At 43.5% G+C, this 22,500-nt stretch overlaps 1 protein-coding gene across 1 annotated transcript in view; it reads right to left on the minus strand.

Annotated features, from left to right (window-relative positions):
- Window positions 1–11,989, minus strand: part of LOC311353247 (BMP/retinoic acid-inducible neural-specific protein 3-like) — a gene marked incomplete at both ends in the record, with an annotated part of 36,295 nt that extends 24,306 nt beyond the window's left edge. Inside the window, one exon of the mRNA XM_084473093.1 lies at window positions 11,685–11,989. Within this exon, the coding sequence (XP_084329219.1) occupies window positions 11,685–11,989 (305 nt within the window). The remainder of the gene's footprint in view (window positions 1–11,684) is intronic.
- Window positions 11,990–22,500: the final 10,511 nt, after the last annotated feature.

Below are 22,500 nucleotides of genomic sequence, written 5' to 3' on the forward strand. Positions count from 1 at the left end.
AACTATTAAAGATACTGTTCTTAAACATTAGTCTTTCCATGCTATGAGTAACATAATAGACCAATTATTCAAATTAATTAATCAGCCACAGCTGTGTTTAAACCCAGCTGGTCTGGGGCTCTGGTCCTTTGACCCGGTCTGGGGCTCTGGTCCTTAATCAACGTGAGTTACTACAGAAATAAGCATTATTATACAGCATTAGCAAAGGGTTACATTATAATAATAAACATTATTTCCTCACTTGCAAATGTACTTATTGTTAGTCGCTTTGGATAAAAGCATCTGCTAAATGCCATAAATGTTGAATCGAAATGTAAATGTAGCCTTATTGTAAAGTGTTACAAATGCAAGCTCTCTGCTGACAGCATCAATATATGCTGCCAAACCCACATTTCCAAAACCCTCCAGGAACCCCACCACAATTATGACATCTACGATATCTAGTCTATTTTTTCTACCCTACTACAGTGGCAAATCAATAATTTGCTTAAAGATGTAAACATAATGTGTTGCTAAGCGCAACACGGTAACAATGGTGGGGCGTCTGCAAGTGCACGGCACTGCTGGTGGATCTCCGTGACCACATTCAATTCCAGCCCCTGATTGTTTACATGGTCAGTTCTCAAGGAGAATGGGCTCCAGTAGCCTTTGAAACAGCCGGAGGGACCATGCCGCATGGGAACAACAACGTGGATTCAGAAGTCAAGTCGGCTGTTCATTTAAATCAGTATGAAGTATTATAGATTTGAATGTGGATTAGCTTTCCTAAAGGGGAGACCATAATCACTCAATGACTAAATGATGCCGCATGATTTAAAAAAGCTGTGAAAATGAAAGGCAATAAACATAACAGCATTTGATGTCGTGTTCCAGATTAAGGTGGATCATAAATACAAATCGCTGTTCTGTGTTAAACCTCCAGGCAAAGCAGATAGTAGATCAAAAACCATTTCGATAAAGGGCTTATCCTTGGTCATGTTAGTTTTGGTGTTGTATTATGTCCGTTAACTGGGGCACAGTTGTGTCCAAACTAATATCTGCACACATCCATTGACATAGTGATTTGTAAATACAATATATAACATCAGTTAATTACTTTGTAATGTTGCTGGTGAAACTGGATGCTTAGGCAATGAAGCTAACATTATTCTACTGAAACTTTCACACAGGTAAAAAGACAAAATTCAGAAGTGGCAGGTGTCAGCTTTTTCACTTCAGCACATTAGTTCCTCCGTTTGATTTAGTTCACGTTTCACCTTTGATCTCAGTCCGAAGCCCCATAGAGAACAGCTAGCATCCAAACATCTCATCATGTGCCAACTTAACATTGTGTGTGTGTGTGTGTGTGTGTGTGTGTGTGTGTGTGTCTTTCAACAACAGCATCAATCGTTCTGCGAGCAACAACTCAGGAGCAGATACTCAGGATACTCCAGATCCTGAGATACTACAGATTGAGCGACAAAGGCCTTCATTTGATAGCTTGAGTTTGCATTACACAGTCACAGACATTTTACCAAACAAATAAACAAATTATTAATTTAAAGTGTATTTAATAATAATAAAATAATTGTATATTCCCAAAGGTTTTCCATTTAATTTAATGAAACCAGGCCAACAAAAAAGCATAAACAAATCAGCCCCCAGCGAAAGACCTCACTATCTCCATCATTTATTTTTTATGGAAATCTCGTAATCAGTCCAAAAGCGGATGTAAAATACTTTGCTAATGAACAATGTTATGAAGGCTATAGTAAAACAACTAAACGTAGTGTGCTGTTCACCTTTCATCAACAAGACAAAGTGAGAACACAATGCCGTGTTTTGTAGTGAGTTACCCCAGATACTGAAATAACCTACTGTGCACAAACGCACGGGGGCTCAAAGTTATTTCAAGGACCTCCCTGTAGAGAATTGTGCAAAAGAGGGAATAAAGTCCTTCACGCCTCATTCAGCGGGATCCTAAACAAAATTACATTTGTTTGTACGACCTTGCCAGACAATTTGCAGAAGTGCTGTTCTTTTCAAAGTTGCAGAAGCCTTTACTTTGTTTCAGTTAGCTCTCTCTCTCTGCCTCTCTCTCTCTCTCTCTCTCTCTCTCTCTCTCTCTGCCTCTCTCTCTCTCTCTCTCTCTCTCTCCTGCTCTCTCTCTCTCTCTCTCTCTCTCTCTCTCTCTCTCTCTCTGCCTCTCTCTCTCTCTCTCTCTCTCTCTCTCTCTCTCTCTCTCCTCTCTCTCTCTCTCTCTCTCTCTAATCTAACATGACAAGGATCCTTCTCAAAGTGCATGCCTGCTCTTCAGTCAACAGGGAAAAAAAAAGAAAAAAAAAAGCTTTTGATTTGGACTTAAAAAAAGACATGCTTGACAATCCACGTATACTTTGTTTCCATGCTAGATTTAATTCAAAGGCACATTTTAGCGCGAGCATGTCAACTTTATTAATCAAGCTTCTTAAATGTGAATGTGAGGCGAATATGAAAGAGTGCGAGTGAGAGACGAGCGAGACAGCGAGAGATAGTGTTGAACCAGGAAGAAGGGGGATAAAAGAAGGAGTGAGAGAGACACCATCGAGCAGTAGAATTTATGTTCTTTGTCATTTATCATCTTCCCAGTATGGGAGGGAGGCAGGGAGGGAGGGGAGTGAGTATGTGCGGGAGAGGGAAGAGAGGGGGGGGGAGAGAGGGGGCAAGAGGGGGTGGGAGAGAACGTTACGATGAGGCTCTGAATTTGAAGGGAGGAGGGGATGGGGGGGGGGGAGAGGGGGGAGTGGGTGGGTGGTGGCAGCAGTAGGGTTCGGCAACATCAGGCGAGTAATGAGCGGAATCCTATTAAGCCTGGCGAGTGGTTGCATAAACAAGGGAACACGCAGCTCCCTCGTTTTAATTTGTTTTATTTAAAAAAAAAAATCCTTTCACGCCTTTTAGAGTCTCAGACTGTTTGCAAATTGCAGTTTTAAGTAGTTTATTATCGGCTGTTATGGTGACCTCTGCTTTGGGCGCTTTGTTGCCACAGCACCTGCATGCAGTGCTACCTTGATAAAAACAAAATCGCTTGGACATTTGCTATTGGATTATGCTTATGTGCTAATGAATGCTTTTAAAATGTTCAGCTAGCATTTAAGGTTCTTTCTGTTCGTTTTGACCTCTGCCCACTTCATTTTGCTCCAGAAAGTGCTGTCAGCGGGTTGAATTACATTCAACGTGCATGTGGATGAGTACGACACACTACTCATTAAAAGCAGCTCTTGTGTCTTTGAAAATTTAACTGTAATGTAGGTGTTTTGTATTCAAACCGGAGCAGAGTCAGCTTAAAATGACTTTGGGAGCAAAACTAGAAAACATACAATGGATTTAAATAGTTGTCTGCCTTTTATCGTAGGAAAGTAGTCTTCAGACCATGCAAATTAAAATAACCTATTGAATTAAAATAACCTATTGGATTTCCATTTCCGTGCAGTCATCAATCATGTTGCTACAAGGAATAAAAACATAATTCATAAAATTGATATTCACAATGGCTTGGATTTGCATTTTTAATTGTGATATGGTAGACCTCCATAAATCTCATAAAATTAAATTAAAATAAATTTAATGTACATAAATTACGATTTTGTAAAAAAAACCTGAGCCCAGACATTCTTAGAAATGTATGGCCCGAAGGCACATCATGTAAAAATATGCAGCAATTATCTAGATATTGCATGATCCACTACAAACAATCATGTGAATGTACAGCATAGATAGCACACCTATAAACATAAGGGAAAGGTGTAGTCGAAGAGAGAGAGAGAGAGAGAGAGAGAGAGAGAGAGAGAGAGAGAGAGAGAGAGAGAGAGAGAGAGAGAGAGCGAGAGAGAGAGAGAGAGCGAACAGGAGACAAGATGCAACTGGTAATGTGTTGACGCAATACGACGGCTGCTTATCCCTTTTGTGCCATGAGTTGCCACAGAGCAGTTGACAACAGACTAGCAATCTCGCTCACAACATAAACAGTGCCAGGGATCCTGGCCATTGCATAATGAGACATGTGTGCTCTGGGGGTGGCAGTGTGACAGAAGGAACTTCCAGCCCCCAAGTTCCTATACCAACAAGCCCCAAAGTGCCTTTGAGAATCTTAATAACTTCCATGTGTATCACCACAACAGTAGTATACAGCCTTGCAGACTGGTAAAGTGTGTATTTATGAATTGGGGAGTCTCCATCATTGACTGAACAGTGACCTTTTTATAGACAGTTTACCCTAGTTGTGGACAGCACAGACATCTTGTTTACTTTGTCTAGACACTGACCTTTTGATGGACATTTATAAACACCCGATTATTATGGACATTTCTACTGTTGTTTAAGCTGCACTTGCATGCCGCAGTCATTGTTCAAAGTACAACATTTCAACTCTCACAAGGAAAGAGATCAGAAAACCACTGAATAAAGTTCAAGACTTTTATTTAGAACTTAAGAAGAAAATAATACAAAAGCCAAGCTGGTCTGTAGAACAACTGCTTTCCCAGCGTCGGCAAACCATTTTGTTGTCTCGCTCTGTGAATCCTCCCACATCCTCCAAGACAGGGTGGTTATCGAACAATACCCATACATACATGGCTTCAACATTAACCAACTTCTTTTTTTTCCGTTACGCTCATGGTCTTCAAGCACAACTTGAACTAGAAATCACCCACATCATAGGGTTAGAGATCATAGATTTAACAATTGATCTCATGAAATCGTAATACAATTTAGTGTGGTAGTGTGGTTCCATGGTAAGCATGACATACAGATGTCAGATACATAATACCAACAGCAGACCAACATTTGACAACAGGGAGCACTATACAATCCCCCATGGTGTACATCAGATACCCTGCAACCCCATTGGTTACATACAATACAGAGCAGAACTAAAGCAGGTGGAGGCTCGGGTCGATGGGGGCGGGGGGCGAAATTCAGCTTGGCACACTTAACTTAGCAGAGTGAGTGTTTGTGATGGAGGGTCTTAAATTGACCGCCTATCAGTTTAGGTGCGTTTGATTGACAGCTTTAGCCATCAGCTGATAGGGGCGCTAGAGTGTCCCGCCAGAGCTAGCTACGCCCATTTTTCCTCATCCTTTAACCTTGCCTTCCATATCCATCAAGGTATACCTAGTTTTCCCCATCCTCTTGCCTTCCTTATCCATTCCGTTCAACATTTTCTAACCATTAGGTTGTCTCGACCATATCAGAAGAATTCTATCGTACAAGGATTATTAGTACATAATGGTGGCACAGAACATCAAACTATCTTTTAAAGAAGCAAGAGGCTCTTCAGGAGAATCACCAAAGAACCCTCATTGTTTTCTAACTCTTATCTCATTCATAAAGCATATAATGCACGATAATGATTACAATACCCTACGGTTGTACTAACATTCTCCCACACAGTCCATTACTTTCATTTCTGCTGTCTGCACTTTCACACAGATTAAATTCCAGACGGACAAATTCATTATTTGAATTTGAATTGAGGGGCGGTAGGAGATAGGAGGTATTAACAGTAAGGCAGTATATACAAGCGGTGTCTTGGAAAGTGAAAGACAAATATATCTGTGTCTTCCATGTGCGAATGAAAACCCACACTCCAACAACACAAGAGCTGGCTGTATTTCAGCAGGCTTCCATCTGTTTATTCACAACCATGTCTGTGATGATAAAACAAACCGACTGAAAATATTGCATTGGGATTCAATTAATTTAACGAGAAATCGGTCCAACATTCTGCAGAAAAGCAAACCCGACAAGCTTGTACTATTTCATATTCCGTTGGCATTTGTTTTTGGAAAAATCCAAAGACATCGACTTTTGAGAATGAAATTGCCACTTGAACTCAACTTGAGCTCAACACACACACACACACACACACACACACACACACACACATGCACAGACACACACACACACACACACACACACACACAAACAAACATACACATACACTAGGGCTTTGACTCCGAACTTCATTATTAAAATATAATTTGAATATTTAAAAAAATTATAATATTCAAACAAATATTAGGCAGCCCTTAATATTCAAAACTTTTATGGGCATTATTTTTTGTAAACGGGACGTAGACCGACTCATTTCACGGATTCCTGTACGACCAGGTTGCCTTAATTACATCTGTCGCATATTTAAGGTGAAAACTAAATGTCAACGGAAAGAGGCGGTGGTTGCAAAAAGTATTTTGATTGCTTAGCCTATTACGTTCACTCATTGCTTATAATGGTTTATTCGCTTCCCAGTATCATTTCCTTAATTTAGAAGACAGTTTTGTTAATTTTTGAATTGTAAAATAAAATAAATAAATGACCTTGCCAGCTGTACCCACGGCCCAAAAAAACAGCCGAGACAATATTCTTAATTCAAACATGCCGTTTAATTTGGCCTCAATTGGCTACGGATGCAAACTTGGAATGAACATGCGCAACGGGATTTCTAAAGGTTACTGTACAGTGGCGGAGACTGCAGGAGCTGAAACATCACTACGGTAGAGCTAAGAAGGTTCTACAAGCGCTTATTCAGACCAACCTTGCCAACGAACGACACGCAAAATGTTAAGGTAGAACTTAAAGAAGAGGTTACGTATACCGGTGCTTTTGCGCATGGTAAGGCTATGTGCGTGGTACGCCAACTTTTTTTATGAGACAGAGAGACCCCCTTAAAGATGAAAAGATAATTCGAACCCTTCATCTGCATTTTAGCCTACTATCGAGTTCACTCACTGTGTGCCTAATGCTTTACAACATTTCCACCCTCTCCATCAATCAACATATTTTTAGGCTTCAGTGAACTATGTTATTGTTTTTATATATAAATAAACAGTTAAAGTTTGGTGCGGCGTGATACGGAACTCTCCAAACTGATTGGACGGCATATCAGATCGCTTGATTTAAACCACCCGTTTTATAATAATACAGATTTGAATATATTTGAATATTAATATTAATAAACAAACAAACTTCAAATATGATTTTTGGGCAAAAGTCAAAGCCCTAACAGACACACACACACACACACACACACACACACACTGATGCACATACACACACAGAACCGACATCAGCCCTGTCATCCAGAGAGAAACGCTTATGGCTACGCATGCGATGGGCAAGCATGTGAGCGTCTCTGGCAGGGAGCAGCTCCTCGCCGCCACACACACCTCTGGCACCTGATAACCCCTCCCTTGTCACACACATGTCACAAGGCATAAGCTGGCTGCAGGATGAGTTCCTCATCACCGCCGGAGCCCTCCCTGCCCGGCTGCCACAGCAGCAGCGGCAGCAGTAGCGGCAGCCGCGTAACGTTCTTTCCACTGGCTCTGTCCTCCAGCTTCATTCAACCTCTAACGCATGGGGAGAAGGACCCTCTCTCTCTCTCTCTCTATCGCCTGGTCCATCTCTCGCTTGCTGTCCCTCTATCAAATAATCTCTTTCTCGCTGATCTTTCGTGTTGATCTGTGATATGGGTAGAGCATCCTAAACGTAGGCTGCTTGTTTCCTCATTGTCTTCTTCCCTGTATTATTTAGAGTCATATAGATTTCACACAGCCCCTCCTACTATGACCTTCAGAGACCATACTCTAGTATCGTCGAGCAATCGTAAAATGGGAGTACTTTGTGAAGACTAAATGACTCGGTTTCATTGAGCAGTGGAAAAGGTAACCGCAGTGACACAGTTTGGCACAATTACCTCCACAGAAAACATGTAATTGCTCTGGCTTTACAAGCAAAGGACTTCTCGATCAATTGGAAGTGAACATCTCCACAGTAAATGGATGATAGGGGAACAAAGCGACCATAAATAATGTGCCGTCAGCATGCCCATAGGATGAGGGATTTTCTTGGTCAACGTCTGGATACTAAATATGTACATTATAATTGTCATATACTTCACACTGCCACCACCGTGTAAATTATATATGATAGGTCTGCATTTACATCAAGTTAAAATGAATGGGAAATGTTCTGAACAAAAACAATGGCATGAAAACAACGCCTTCAGAAACGCAACGCTCCAGGAACATACAAACTACAGAATACAACAGTAAGTTTGTTGGGCATGCCTCATTAACCGCAATTGTGATGTATATAGCGGATATATCCACAGGCACAGCTGCATTTCTTCCTGCTTCACCACACTGGCCTCACAACTCATAGGGCCCTTGCCATGAAGATGCAGAGAAACTCAAATAATTAAATGAATTGATAAACTGGCAAATGGGCTGATGGCTTAACCAATTAATCTATCAATTATGCACAACTTCACCAGCATTAACATTTAAACAAAAAAGATTATAGTAATACTATTGGACTGCTCACTCACTCTCAAACACTGATTATCAGCTGTCAACATTCCAGTGTTGGTATGGATTTAGGAGATAGAACGAGAGACTATGGATTCATGGTAGAGAGAGAGCAAAAGAGAGAGAGAGAAAGAGATGGGTTTAAGAAAGGGATATGGATTTTTGAGAGAGAGTTAGCTCAGATTCATGAGAGAGGGTGTGTGTTAATGAAAGAGAGACAGTACCGATTATTGATAGAAAGAAAGTAAGGGACAATGAGAAAGAGAAAGTATGGATTTATTATAAAAATAAAGAGAAAATAAAGAGAGGGTGTGTGTTAAAGAGACTGAGAGGTGAGAGAGAGACAGAGACAGACAGAGAGAGAGAGAGAGAGAGAGAGAGAGAGAGGAGAGAGAGAGAGAGAGAGAGAGAGAGAGATTAAGAGAGAGTGACAGAGTGAGATAGAGAGGGATTCATATTTGCCGAGTTGGGGTACAGGTGAGAAGGTTCCCCTGTGCGCCGCCAGACCAGCAGGGGGAGGTAAGGCACTGGTTGTGTCAGATAAACTTGCACCCCACCCCTCCTCGTCAGCTAGCCATCCTTTCCCCACTGCGCCCTGCCCCACCCCCGCCCACCCACCACTGGCCCTGACTGGTAAGGCCAGCAGAACCCTGGAGAATATTTATGAGCAAAGAGGAGCAATTGGTTGGCGATCACTCAAGAGGGGGGAGTAGAAAGGGAAGCCAGATTGAAGGAAAAACTGAAAGGATAGAGAGAGACAAAGAGAAAATGAGAGCGAGCATAAGAAAGAGAGAGCGAGAGAGAGAGAGAGAGAGAGAGAGGCGAGAGTGATAATTATGTAAAGAAGTACACCATCAACATGGCTCTCTTGACAAAGATAGAGAATGACTATTAATGGACTAAATTAACCTTTTTCTGAAACCAAGCAGGTTAATTACCATACCATCTTATTGCTGAGCACAAGTGTGTGTGTGTGTGGGGGGGGGGGGGTTGCAAGTGTGTGTGTAGGTATGCATCCACAAATGATGGCTGCGATTGAATGGATGGAGGAGAGAGGTCCCAGAGAAAAAGAGACAGGGGCGAGGGAGAGAGAGAGAGAAGGATACGGAGTGCCATACAGCATACTCACTCGACATGCGCACATACACACACACACACACACACACACATAGGCAAGTGAGAAAGGAAAAGGTGTAAAGGGAGATAAACGCAGACACACGCACACACACACACACACACACACACACACACACACACACACATAAAAAAAAAAGCGCACGCACACGACGGACAGACAAAGGCGACCTGTCTACGGACACGGAGTGTTAAAAATACAGGAAGAGATAGAACGAAAGAGGGAGAGAGAGAGAAAGAGAGAGAACTTTAAAGAGGGATTTGGGAGAAGCAGTGCACGGCTGCGTTTACCATCAGTGCCTGCCTCTGTCAACTCTGTCACTGACTAAATGCCACTGTCACTCAGATGCTCTGCTGGCCCGGCAGCGTAGCCGCGGCTGCCGTGACAACCTTCCCCGTCGCATCAGACCTCATCACCATGCGTCAAAACACTCACCTGAGGTATGATGTGCGCACACACACACACACACACACACACACACACACTCATGCAGACACACATACAGACACACGCAATTGCGCATATGTAAAACATATGCATGCAAACACAGACAAACACAAACTCACTCACATGCAGACACACACATATATATATATATATGTATGTTCACACACAGGGCACACACACACACACACACACACACACACACACACACACACACACACACGGCCACAAACACGTGCACACACCAACCCATCCAAACAAACACATACATTGCCCCCGCTGAGAGCAATGACAAACACGCATGGGTACAGATGGAGGCCCCCGTTTACAAATGTACGCATATAAACCACAGTCCCATGCAGAAGTAAACAGACAAACAGACACACACACACACACATGATGTTGACACAGCATACGCCAAGTGTCTCAAGAGGTTTGTATGAAAGCGAGGAAGCCATTGCCATGAAGCAGCACTCAAACAAACCAACAGACAACCATGCACACGATTGCACACTGACACACACACACAGATTCAGAACAACTGACAGATAAACAGTGGAAAAAAGAGATGAAGCAAAGGCAATTCGGGGACATTTGTAGCTACTGTTTTACTTTTAGCACTTGTGTAAAAATGATGGTTTAAATGTCAGATTTATGTGACAATTATAAACTGCAGCGAGGCAAATTCAATTTCAATAGTGTATTCCCGGGGCCACACGTTTTACATCATAGCCCAGATGTCACAAACATCTGGTTATTTTTAATTAAATATATATTTTCCCTTGGGGTTTATTAAAGCATGTTCTCGTTTTCCGTATTAGTGTGTGGACAAATAAATAATTCCGGATGCGTGTGTTCCGGATCCCACTTCTTGAGAAACAAGGAGAGAGTGACAGCGCCGTGCCCTGTCAACAGCCCCCCGCTGTGCAGTCCTATAGCCACCCCCTGCCGCACTCCCGAGACCCTGCTGTTCAGTCCTATAACAGCCCCCACCCGCACTCTGAGAGCCTGCCGTGCCTCCTATCACACCCACCGCCCGCACACCAACACAGACGCCCACATGTCAGACATCAACCACCTCAACAGTGATCCTTTTACATCCTGCTGGTTCAACCCCCTCGACACACACACACAAGCACACACACACATAAGCACACACACACACATAAGCACTCACACACACATACACACACACAAGCACACACATACACACACGCACTCACACACAAGCACACACACACAAGCACACACACACCACACACACACACACACACACACACACACACACACACACACACACACACACACACAAGCACACACCCACACACACACAAACCCACTGCGATGGCGCTCCAGTTGATTCCAAAGATGGACTCAAAAATCGTCAGTATTTTCCTGCCATATAGGCGATAAAATCGCCAGAGGGGCCCCGAAGAGAGGGCGGACACGATACGACACGTTGAATTCCATTTCACTGAACCAGAAATAAAGTGAACCTCGCAAACAGTCCTCATCTTCTCGAGAGAAGCGTTATGTGCCGTGTGGCCCACGCTTTAGTTTTTATGTTTACCCACTGTTCTCCTCCAGCCAAATGTGAAAAGATTCAACTCAGCAAACCTCACCTTTCTTCCACATTTAATGTTTAAATGACTCGCTCCGCTCCCTCTTCGCCCAGGGAACCGGGGGGTGTCTCTTATCGTCACGCCCGACAGAAAACTACCTACTCTTCCTCCCTTCCTCCCTCCCTCCCCGTCTCCCTCTCGCCCCTCTCCACTCACCTGTATATCTTGTACTTGGTGGTGAATCCTTGCTGGTAGCGTTCCGTGAAATCCACAAACTCCTGGGAGTGGTGGAAGGGGCCCTTGTCGGAGAGCAGCCAGCTCAGGGGCCCTCCCTGGCCGGCGGGGCCCGTGGCGGTGGCGGCGGACTCAGCCGCCGCGGTCGCTGCCACCGCCACCGACGCCCCCAGCTCCAGCAGCAGCACCACCAGCACCACCCAGCTCCGGAGCAGACTTATGCATGTGAACCACCTCCATGGAGACATGAGACCCGACAGTCTAACGGAGATCCGCGGGCCGCGCATGCTGCTTCCCCCCGCCCCCACGGCTCTTCATTCTCCCTGCACTCTGGACTGGACCTAGAGGGAGAGGGGGGGGGGGAAAGGGAGGAAGGAATGGATGGGAAGACAGAAGGAAGGCGGTCAGGAAGGGAGGACAGAAAGGCATGGGTGGAAAGATAGAAGGAAGGAGTAAGGGATGTAATTAGAGGGTGTGGGAGGAAGGAAGGGAGGGAGGGAGGGAGGGGGGGGAGCAAAGGAGGGAAGGAGGGAGGGGAGGAGGGACGGAACACCGGAGAGGAGTGGAGTGGAGAGGAAAAGAGGAGAGGAGAGGAGAGACAAGGAGGAGAGAAGATAGGAGAAAGGAGAGAAGAGGAGAGGAGGAACAAAAGGAGATTGAGGTGGATGTGTAAGCCAAGGTGGCCAGACAAGATAAGGTGCTCATTTGGGTGGAGGTAAAATGCAAGAGAAGGACAAGAAGCGAGACTTTCTAGGGTCTGGTTTTACTGGTTGGGGAGTAAATGAACAATACAATGGGATAGGGTGGTGTCTTTATTTGTATTGTGGTTCATTGAAAGTCATTCTAATTGCCATAGTATTAATTAGGATTGGTTACGATAACTCAAATAAACCAAACAATTATAACGCATTCATATGTTGTAGCAGGCCTACATACATCACCTATTCTACATAAATTCGTTATCATTCTTATACCTTTATATTCCGAATGCAGAGGTCGTTACCTGTTTCTGCACGCTGTGTAGTCTCCGATTGGTAAGAATTTCTTTTTGCAAAATCCCCTGGTCGGACGGTGAAGTTGTGGTGGTCGCCGCGGCGCATAGAAAGACGGACATCGCAAGAAAACTGACTTTTAGCGGAAAAAAGACGCACACCCGCGCGTAACCTGACCTGAAAGTGAAATACAAGCTGTCATCCCAAGTGGCAGTATATATCTCTTTCGTTTTTCTTTTCACCTCGGCATATTTCCAGGGGACCCTTGAAGGTGCGCAGTACAATCCATCAGCATGTAACGGGCATGCTTCACAGCGTTTAGAAAAGGGGGCACCTGCATGCGATCGGCGAAATTCCCGGACCAAATGTGCATTGAAGTTCATAAGAGGGAGTCCTGGCGCGGGGGAAGTAGAAGTACCACGGGCAGGAGAAACGAAGCGTAAGAGTGACTTTTTCTTGAACTCATATGTTTCGTCCTTGGTTGGCGACGTGCAGCGCGGCGCGTGGAAAAGATGCGGTGCTGATGCTGCGTCCTGCCTCCCTGCACCGTGTGCGTTAATGGCATTCGCAGCGCTCGCTCCCCTTCTTCTCACTACCACGCGATGAATATATTCCAGGTCTCAGGCCCCCCTTCCCATTGGCTGCGGGAGAACTAGAAGAATCTAGAGTAGGAGGGCTCAAGGGGTAGCAGGCGGGTATAAGTGTGATGGTCAAAGGAATGGGGATGGCATGACTCAGTGAGAGCTGAGCTTGTTCGTGTTTTTTTAGGGAGGAGAGATCCGCCGACTCTGACGGAGACAGAGAATAAGGAAGGCGACGACAGCCCATAGGGGAAGGAAATGAATCACATCCAAACAAATCCTCAAAGCACTTCTGTATAGGCTAGTCATAGCCATGGCTGCTGATACCCCCAACAAATGTGTGAAGGCCTCACTAAAAGAAAACAACAGCATTTACATCGAGTTAACTAAGTAATATACTTTAGCTTTTACTTCATCATTGAGAATGTCATCATTGGGCACTTCATGTTAGGTTAGTGCGTGTTGGACAACCATACAAAATGTTGTTGTTGAGGATACTTGACTTGGGTGACCTCATTGGTCGCGGTCATGCTTCCGAGCTGGGATAATTGGATTGTCTGATGTGCTAAACGATGATGGGATGGTCATGCTGATGACTGTACTAACGAGGACTCTGATGCTATAAGTGAAGATTGCAATGCTGGTCTGTAATCAGCCATCCACGCTGCTCAAGTTACCCCACTCAACACCCCCACCCACCTCACAAACCCCACCCTCTCGCTTCCTGATACCTGCACTATGCAGATTTTCCCAGTGTCAGTCTCTCTCGACATGAGTTGTAGGTAAAGTTATGGCTTTATAATTATAATGCTCCCATGTGGAGGGTTGGAAAATGTCGACCATAATAAAACGACTTTAAGAGAAGAAACCCCTGGAAGGATTTATACGAGGATGTGCGCATTTTCAGTCTGGAGAAAACGTTCTTGTCCTGAATATATTTTTTTAATGTCTGCGGTAAAAAAAAGTCACCGTGCACCAGCTTTACGTTCTGTTTTCTTTAGCGACACAACAACTGCACTGATCACCACTCAACTGAACAGAGCTGCGTCGGACACATTAATTAAACTACAGACGGTTATACACAGTATCCAGGCCTGTAGCCCCGTGTTTAATCCCAGAAGTGGAGCCTCAGACAGTGCACGGATGGGAGGGGGATCACAGAGGCAGGGAGCAAACACAGAGGAGGATGTGCACCGCCTTTCAGCTTCTCTGTGGATGTTCAAAGGCTGGCTTTCTTTTTTTTTTCCCTCCCAAACACGGATTGGATTAGAGAAATTGAACACCATTGAGTTCTCCGAATATACGGGAAAAAACTCAACAGAAGAGCTCTCAAATCCATGTGGCACGGCGGACCGAGAGAGGGTTCTGGGACGGGGATGCAATGACTCGATTTGTCACAGTTTCATCACACACAATATATGTGGGGATTGGTCGCCGCTCTTTTTTTTAAATTATTTTAGCCGCTCTTTTTTCTTTCGCGACCTTCAATCCTGGAGTTGCTGGCTCGTTGGGTGAGGACATCCTTCACTATTATAGGAACTTTACTGTGTAACGAGAAAGGATGGGGCCTTTTCCTGAGAAGACCTCGATCTGCCTTTAGTTCCTAAGATTACGTAAATGGAACAAGGTCCCGTTCCTTTCTTCCTCTTTCTTACAGTATTTTTTTGAAGGATTTGTGAAAGTTTGTGAGTTTGTGATTAAAAGATGACATGTTTCATCGATCGATCGAGAGAGAGAGAGAGAGAGAGAGAGAGAGAGAGAGAGAGAGAGAGAGAGAGAGAGAGAGAGAGAGAGAGAGAGAGAGAGACGAGGGGGGTGGGGGGGTCATTAAGACCCCAGATGTGTGTTGTCAGGCAGGGTTTTGAGCTGCATCTTCAGGTTTCAGATGATCAACTCTCATACTTGCACAGTCATAACCGCCTCGCCCCCATCCCCTAAATGATGCATATGCTGCCCTTGTCTTGTGCTATATGTCTTTATTTGTGCGAGGAGATAAACTCAGCTAGTTATTTAGTCTCTTGTATGTACCACGCACGTGTGTGTGTGTGTGTGTGTGTGTTTTTGATGTGTGTGTGTGTGTGTGTGTGTGTTTAACAGTATGTGTCATGCTTTTATTAAAGATTGTGTTGTTAGGCACACACAAGCAAGCACACTTTTTTGTCCATTTTAAGGGGGAAAACAAGAACGCACACACAGCAGTGCAGGATTGATTTCTGCCTTTGGAACCACACTTCATACTGTTACAGTGTTGTGCTAGAGACCCAGAGCTTCAGCTACTGTGCAGTAGTATCAGCGGTGGAGAGTTGGCCATAAAGAGACGTCATCTAGCCAATCATGTCATAAACACAGCACCTCCGATGAGTCATAAGAGCCCAAGGGGTTCAGAGTAAAACTTTTTTAAACAAGAGAGTTGAAAGTGATGATTCAACGCTTGTACTTGTGTACTACGGGCTATGCTACGTGTGCATCATGCCGCAACATGATACACAAATCAGAGAAAATACAAGGACTAGATCCTCTAGAACAGTGGTAGTCAACTGGCGGGTTGCCACCCATAAGTGGGCATTTAGAGTGGGTTGCAGAGCATATGACAAAACCTTTAGAAAGAAGCCCATGTTGTGACTAATGTTTCAATGTAGATTTCCTCTTTCAATGGTTTATTATTTAATTGAGGTGAGCCCCAATTGCTCAGACTTTTTGTACGCTCAATGCTCAAGTTCGTACATTTCTTATCATCGGGCCGTGCCTTAATGACTAATGATGTGTTTCCTGAGGTTAGACCGTCGCTTGAGAAGTACTGCTCTAGAACTCTCTCTGGGTGGGGTGGACTCTCCGGCACTTTGTGAGTTTGTGTAACCCGGGAGAGCGGCGGCCATCTTTGGAGAGCAGCGACACAGAGAGTCATTAGGAAAGACAAACATTCACTTAAGCCGCCAGCTCACTCATTGATGCCACTCAAGGGCCTTTGCGCGGCGTGATCAGGGACACGTGTGCGGGAGCTGAGGTTTTAATTAGCCGGGCGAACGTGACAGCGTTTTGTCTATGGTTTTGTCTAAACACCGCCGCGCGTGAGCTTTTCCTGTTTTGTTCCTCGTTTCTGTTTTGTTTGTGTTCTTTTCTGCGACAAAAGCGAGTGGGTGAAATGTGCGCTCGTCGCTTGACACTTCTAGATGCAAGATTAAATGTATATCCCGTTGAAGACGTCGTTCCAATCGTGTGTCGTCTAGAAATAAGCTTCAAAGCTTCCATCTCCTTGCGAGAGGCATAAGCTCTGACGGATAAGCCATTGCATCTGTTTTGTTTGGATGATTAGCAAAGTAGTGCAGAACTCCATTTAGACGTTTGAAATACAAATTGGCACCGGTTATTGATGGAGAAAAACAATTTTGGGCGCACTCACGTTGTGTGCAGTACATATCTCAGACGGGTTGGCAGCGTGCAATATTGGGGAGTTTAAAGCATCTAATTTCCTTGCAAAGCTTCCTTTTACATGACTTATTGTGTGTTTTGTCAACCCATTCAACCGTTATTGACAAAAGAAAACCTTTAACTTCTCTACTCTCGCGGTAACGGTGTCGACTGGTGTTATAAATATCCCTCAGTTTACCATGGGGATTTGCCTGTGTTTTGTATTGTGGAGGTTAGGCTTTGAAAAGTGACCCTAATTAACTCACTGTGCCCATTGTTAGCTCAGGTATCATCTGTCAGGGCTTTTTTGAGACACATCATTCTGTTGTGTACACAAAAGGAAACAGTTAATGGGTTGTTGTTCATTGTTGTGGCACTGGATGCAGTTGACTAGTGGCTAAGCCTGGGTACTGGGCTGCTGCATCCGAGCAAAGACTGCCAAGCAATGTGTAGCTTTTAAACAAGCAACCAAAACAAATAAATAGGCAAGCCCCAATCTGGGGCTAGCTTAATATCATGAGTGTAAAATACTTTTTTATATATATATATATATATTTTTTTTTTAAGGTTTTCATTGGTAGCAATCGTCCTAATCCCTCAATTATCAATAACCTGCTTTACTTACTCTCACTTTTAAAACCTCAGTCAAGTGAGAGATCTCTGTTCTAGTTACCATCTCATCCATTTCTTCCTGGAAATACACATGGTTGCATGCGTTTCAAGATTTTTAATCATTGAAACAAATTAAAAAACACTTAGAGTTATTTTCATTAAGTTTCTGTTTTATGTCTATCATGCAAAAGCATGCATGACTGCTTGCATAAGAGCACTAGAGAGATAAAGAGAGAGAGAGAGAGAGAGAGAGAGAGAGAGAGAGAGAGAGAGAGAGAGAGAGAGGGGGGGAGAGAGAGAGAGAGAGAGGAAGAAAGACGGAGTGAGAGAGAGAGAGAGAGAGAAAGAGCGAGAGAGAGACAGAGAGACAGAGGAAGAAAGAGAGAAAGAGAGAGGCTAATGGAGAATAATGAAAAGTGTCAGACCAAACACTGGGGGAGTCGGCCTGTGCTTCTCTACACCCTCTCCTGGGTTTTAAGTCTGTCCCTATTGACACCTCTCCTTTTAAGTGATTCTGACATTCAAATATCCAGTCAAGACATCTAGTTATACACACTGTTTGTGTGTGTAGGTGTGCATGTGATATTATTGTAGTGTGTGTGTGTGTGTGTGTGTGTGTGTGTGTGTGTGTGTGTGTGTGTGTGTGTGCACGCATGTTGTTTTATGTGCAGTAATTTGATAAGGAACACCCCACTGTTCTCTCCACTGTTAAACAGGGAAAGTGGCTAGACTTCCAGCTCTCTATGGGGAGTTGAGTTCATTTGCAGTAGCAAAATTGTTATTTCCAAATATGGCCGCTCCAGTTGAAAAGCTATTAACTTCAGAGATTGAAATGTATACCATGTTGCATTTTAAAAGTAAACAGTTATTGCTTTTTTATGGAGTCTAAGGGAATCCTGGTCTAACAAGCAGATTGCAAACCCAAACTTGGCTTAGCCTGGATAATGTAATAATCAATACAATATGTTGGGGTTATTGAGCTTAAGTGATAGAGGGCCATCTTGTGCTGAGGGTGATGATATGAGTTTTTGACAGACATGTATGGGCTGAATATTGAATACAAAGTAATCATCTCCCAACCCAACTGTTCCAGTTCAATTTGTACGATTGCCACCGATGTCCAAGCTAAAACCCTCCTGCTCGCTATCCAATATCTGCTTCTGGCTTTTTGTGTTCGCTCGTAAAAAAATAAAAACCCCTGTGAGTGTGTGGGTTACATTCTCCTTCCTCACGAGGGGTTGTCCTGGATGTAATAAACTGTATTAAGACCTTGTTGCGGTTGTTTAGTTATTCTACTTAAAGGTGGCCTCTCAAAGGCCAGATACAAATCATTTCCACACCCATCGAAAAGATAGAGAGAAACGCCTTCAATGGTAATAGAGATATCTTTATTTATACATTCATTTTGACTTTCCGCCTCGAAAAAAAAAAGCAAGTGAAATTACAATACTAACGAAAAAAAAGCCTAGAGTATGAAAGGCATTGCAAAGGCTTTATGGAGCACATAGGTCATGGGTAGAAATTGCTTAGCCTTTGTCAGAGCCAGTTGTCTCTTGATAAATGACCTCAACCAATAAGCCTCCAGCCCTCGGTCCTTGCCCAGCTTTGAAATTTCCGGATATAACTCTGTTTTCAGCCAGCTTTTCTGTGCGTGTGTGTGTGTGTGTGTGTGTGTGTGTGTGTCTGCACTTGCTTGTGTGTGCATGCATGTGTATCTATGTCTGTGTGTATCTATGTTCATGTGTGTGTGTGTGTGTGTGTGTGTGTGTGTGTGTGTGTGTGTGTGTGTGTGTGTGTGTGTGCGCAAATGCATGTGCTGTGTGTGTGTGTGTGTGTGTTGTATAGGATCGTGATTGGATCTCTGTGGAACAAACCAAGTGTCCATTGAGCTTGCTGTTGGAGTTGTCACCAGGGCCGCACCACAAAGCAGACAGCTTTAGGGTTTTTTAAATGTGACTTGTGATTGCACTCCCTCGACAATCAATGACCCACCCTTCCATTCCTCTTTCTTTTGTCAATTAATTTCCCCTGATGGCGTTGTAGAGTGAAATGGCCCTGATAAACACTTCACCTGCCTTCTGTTATATCTCTTCCTTCTTCTTTTCCTCTCCTCTCTTTGTCATCGTTAATTCAATTATCGTGTTCATTGATCACCTTTGGTAATCACTGTCTCCATGACCTTCAAGTTTAAACACCCAGATGATGTAGGCTGTATTGCTGGTTAATTGATTATAAAAAACAAATAATAATAACTCATTAATAAGTTCACATCAATTATTAATGGATCAATTTTCATCAACCTATCAGCACAATCCATCCCCCTCAGGGTGGTACAGATACTGTCTCAGCATTATGTGTCCTTTTCAGATAACATCTGACATTGCAGCCACATGGCTCTTCATGAATAGAAAACCTTTAATTAATAGGCCTTTTTCACAGAGGTGTAATGGTAGGGACCAACACAGATGTATGTTATGATGTTAGTTATGGGCACTGGCATGCCTACAGCCTACAGATAATTAACTTACTACACCTACTTTCATCAAATATTAGACCTCTGTGATAAATGCCTATGGGGCTTGTAGACAGTGGCGTCACATTGCATCCACAGCCTCTATTTTGGAAGTATAGAAGCATAGGAAGGTTATTGATAGTGGTGTTGGTCATTGTTTAGTAATTAATCGAGAAATTCTGTCATTATTGGGACATATTGTTGTGTTTGGAACTACCACACAACATTTCTCATCTCATCTCTACATTGCTACAACTCTCTAGGCATCACAAAATGTATAATGTATAATCAAATCCCATGATGCAATCTGATGTACAAGCCTTATACATTTTACCTTTAGAGTGGAACTAGTTTCTCCTGACTGGAACTGGAACTATCATTTTCTTTCCTTCTAACTGAAGTTTTGTACATTTGGATAGAGTGCCTGCATGCGTGGGAGATGAAGCTAAGAGACTTTGTTGGGTTAAACCCAGAGTAATTAAGTTAAAGGATCGCACTGTAATAGATGTCACATCATTGTTTTAGGAGAGTACAAATTAGGGGATGTTGTTTGTCCCTGTCCTATTAAAATGACTTAATGGCAACAGTAGACAACACTGCCGTGGGATTTAATATAATGGCTGTGGATGGACGAATGCTTACGATTTAATTAGTGTTTCTGCTATTTGTTTATGTAGCTAACTTGAGAGATGTGTGTGTGTATGTCCGGTGTGTTTGTTGGGGTGTAAGTCTGTCTGTGTTTTTCTTGTTAAAGCATCTGGAGGTGTGTGTGTGTGTGTGTGTGTGCGTGTGCGTGTGTGTGTATATTTCCATATGTATAAATATGTGTGTGCCTGAGTGCATGCATGTGTCCATGCGTCTTTCTGTTTGCCCTGCAACCAACAAGGGCCAGATGCCGGTCTGGGACCCGTTCTCAAGAGAGTAAAAGGCTTGACTCTGCAAGACCTTGACAGCCTCCTCCAGGACACACACAAACCTGTACATCTACACACAACTATACACTCATGCAGACACACACTCTCCCCCCCAGCCCCGCACACAACCCCCCCCCCATACACACACACACACACAAAAATAAATTTATGATGCACTTAAAGAAAAAATGGAACTCTACGATATGAGTTTCCTGTGGCGCAGAGAAAGTATTGCTGTTATATGCTAATACACATCCTTCCGTCTGCCCTACTGGCGCAGTTGCTTTCCAATGTGATTTAAAAAATGTTTTGATCACCTGTACAGGCATGAGGATTCTTTGCCAACCCTGCCGGCTGTTTGAGTCCGGGTGCTAGAAATGCTTATTCTAATGTCAAAGCATGATAGTTGTTTATTCATTTCCTTATTTAAGTTAAGAGATTTGTAGTTGAGGAATCCGGTGGTGGCTGGATGCATAAAGTCCAGGCCACAGCACGTACGCAGTCATAAAAATAGCTTACCATCAAAACATGAGATAGATGGTTGAATCATGATTTTCTTCTTGACTGAATGTGATCCCGGGGTTTTCTTTTGACACCCTGCCATCATCCCAGCACCCCATTCTCATCATTTAATTACCGGCTCTCTCTCTGGTTCCTGTTCTGTTTTTATTATTTTGACTTTGAGAAAATAATGAATTCACTTTGTGGCAGAGTGTTTCATGGATGAGGAAAACACAGCTCTGAGAAAACACAGGCACTGTGTAATATAATGACTTGCTAAGAGTACAGCCTGATGAGCAGCGCACAACCAATATGAAAACTGCCAGTGCATACATTGCACACGTAATGCATGCAAAAAAAGTTCAAGTGGACCACATTCATGCACACACCCTCACACAGATGGGGCCCTCATTTGGACTAGATCATGTGACAGGAAATGTTGCTGCATTTTTTCTGCAGAGGGGAGTCAGCACATACTTGTAGAAACCATGTCACAGACACAGCTGGCATGTGTTAAAATCAATGTAAAATCAATAATAATCACTGTCCTTCAAAAAATAGACAAAACTAATATAAAAAGGTATTATTTATTTAAATCGTATTAAACAAATAGCACACCTAGCCGATGTCTGTCAACAAATTTGTAAAGATGCAGACTTCAAGTGGTTGCAATTTCTTCCCTCTCTCTTTGCAGCGACCACGGTAGCCCAGATCCAGAATACATGAATAACTGAATAAACATTTCTAGCACAGTTTGCTTGAATCGAGACTCCATTATTAAGTACTGCATTATGAATTCATCTATCACTTACAGGCACTCACTCACCCTTGACACAGGAAAAACGTCCAACGCAGAGTCCACTCGCTGAAGGATTGTTCAGCAAATTAACCAAATCCCCCCACACACAAGAGTCAGGTAATGATTCCCCTAATTACTCTTTAATTCAATTTTGTACTATATTGACACCCTTCAGTGCATCTCTCCCCCCTCTTCTCCCCCTCTCTCTTCCGTGACCTGCATGTAGTCCAACATTAATCTCTCCACCCTAACTAGAGAGAGAGAGAGAGAGAGAGAGAGAGAGAGAGAGAGAGAGAGAGAGAGAGAGAGAGAGAGAGAGAGAGAGAGAGAGAGAGAGAGAGAGCGGGAGAAATAGAGAGAGAGAAAAGAGTGCCATTCGGTAGTTGTTGAATTGTGGGGGGAGAGTGGCTGGGGTGTAAAGCTTTCATGATATAAATATTTTGTAACCAAATTAAAGGGAGATACGTTATTGGTTTTCT

This window comes from Micromesistius poutassou, assembly GCF_964030765.1.
Source record: "Micromesistius poutassou genome assembly, chromosome: 9".
Classification (NCBI taxonomy): Eukaryota; Metazoa; Chordata; class Actinopteri; order Gadiformes; family Gadidae; genus Micromesistius; species Micromesistius poutassou.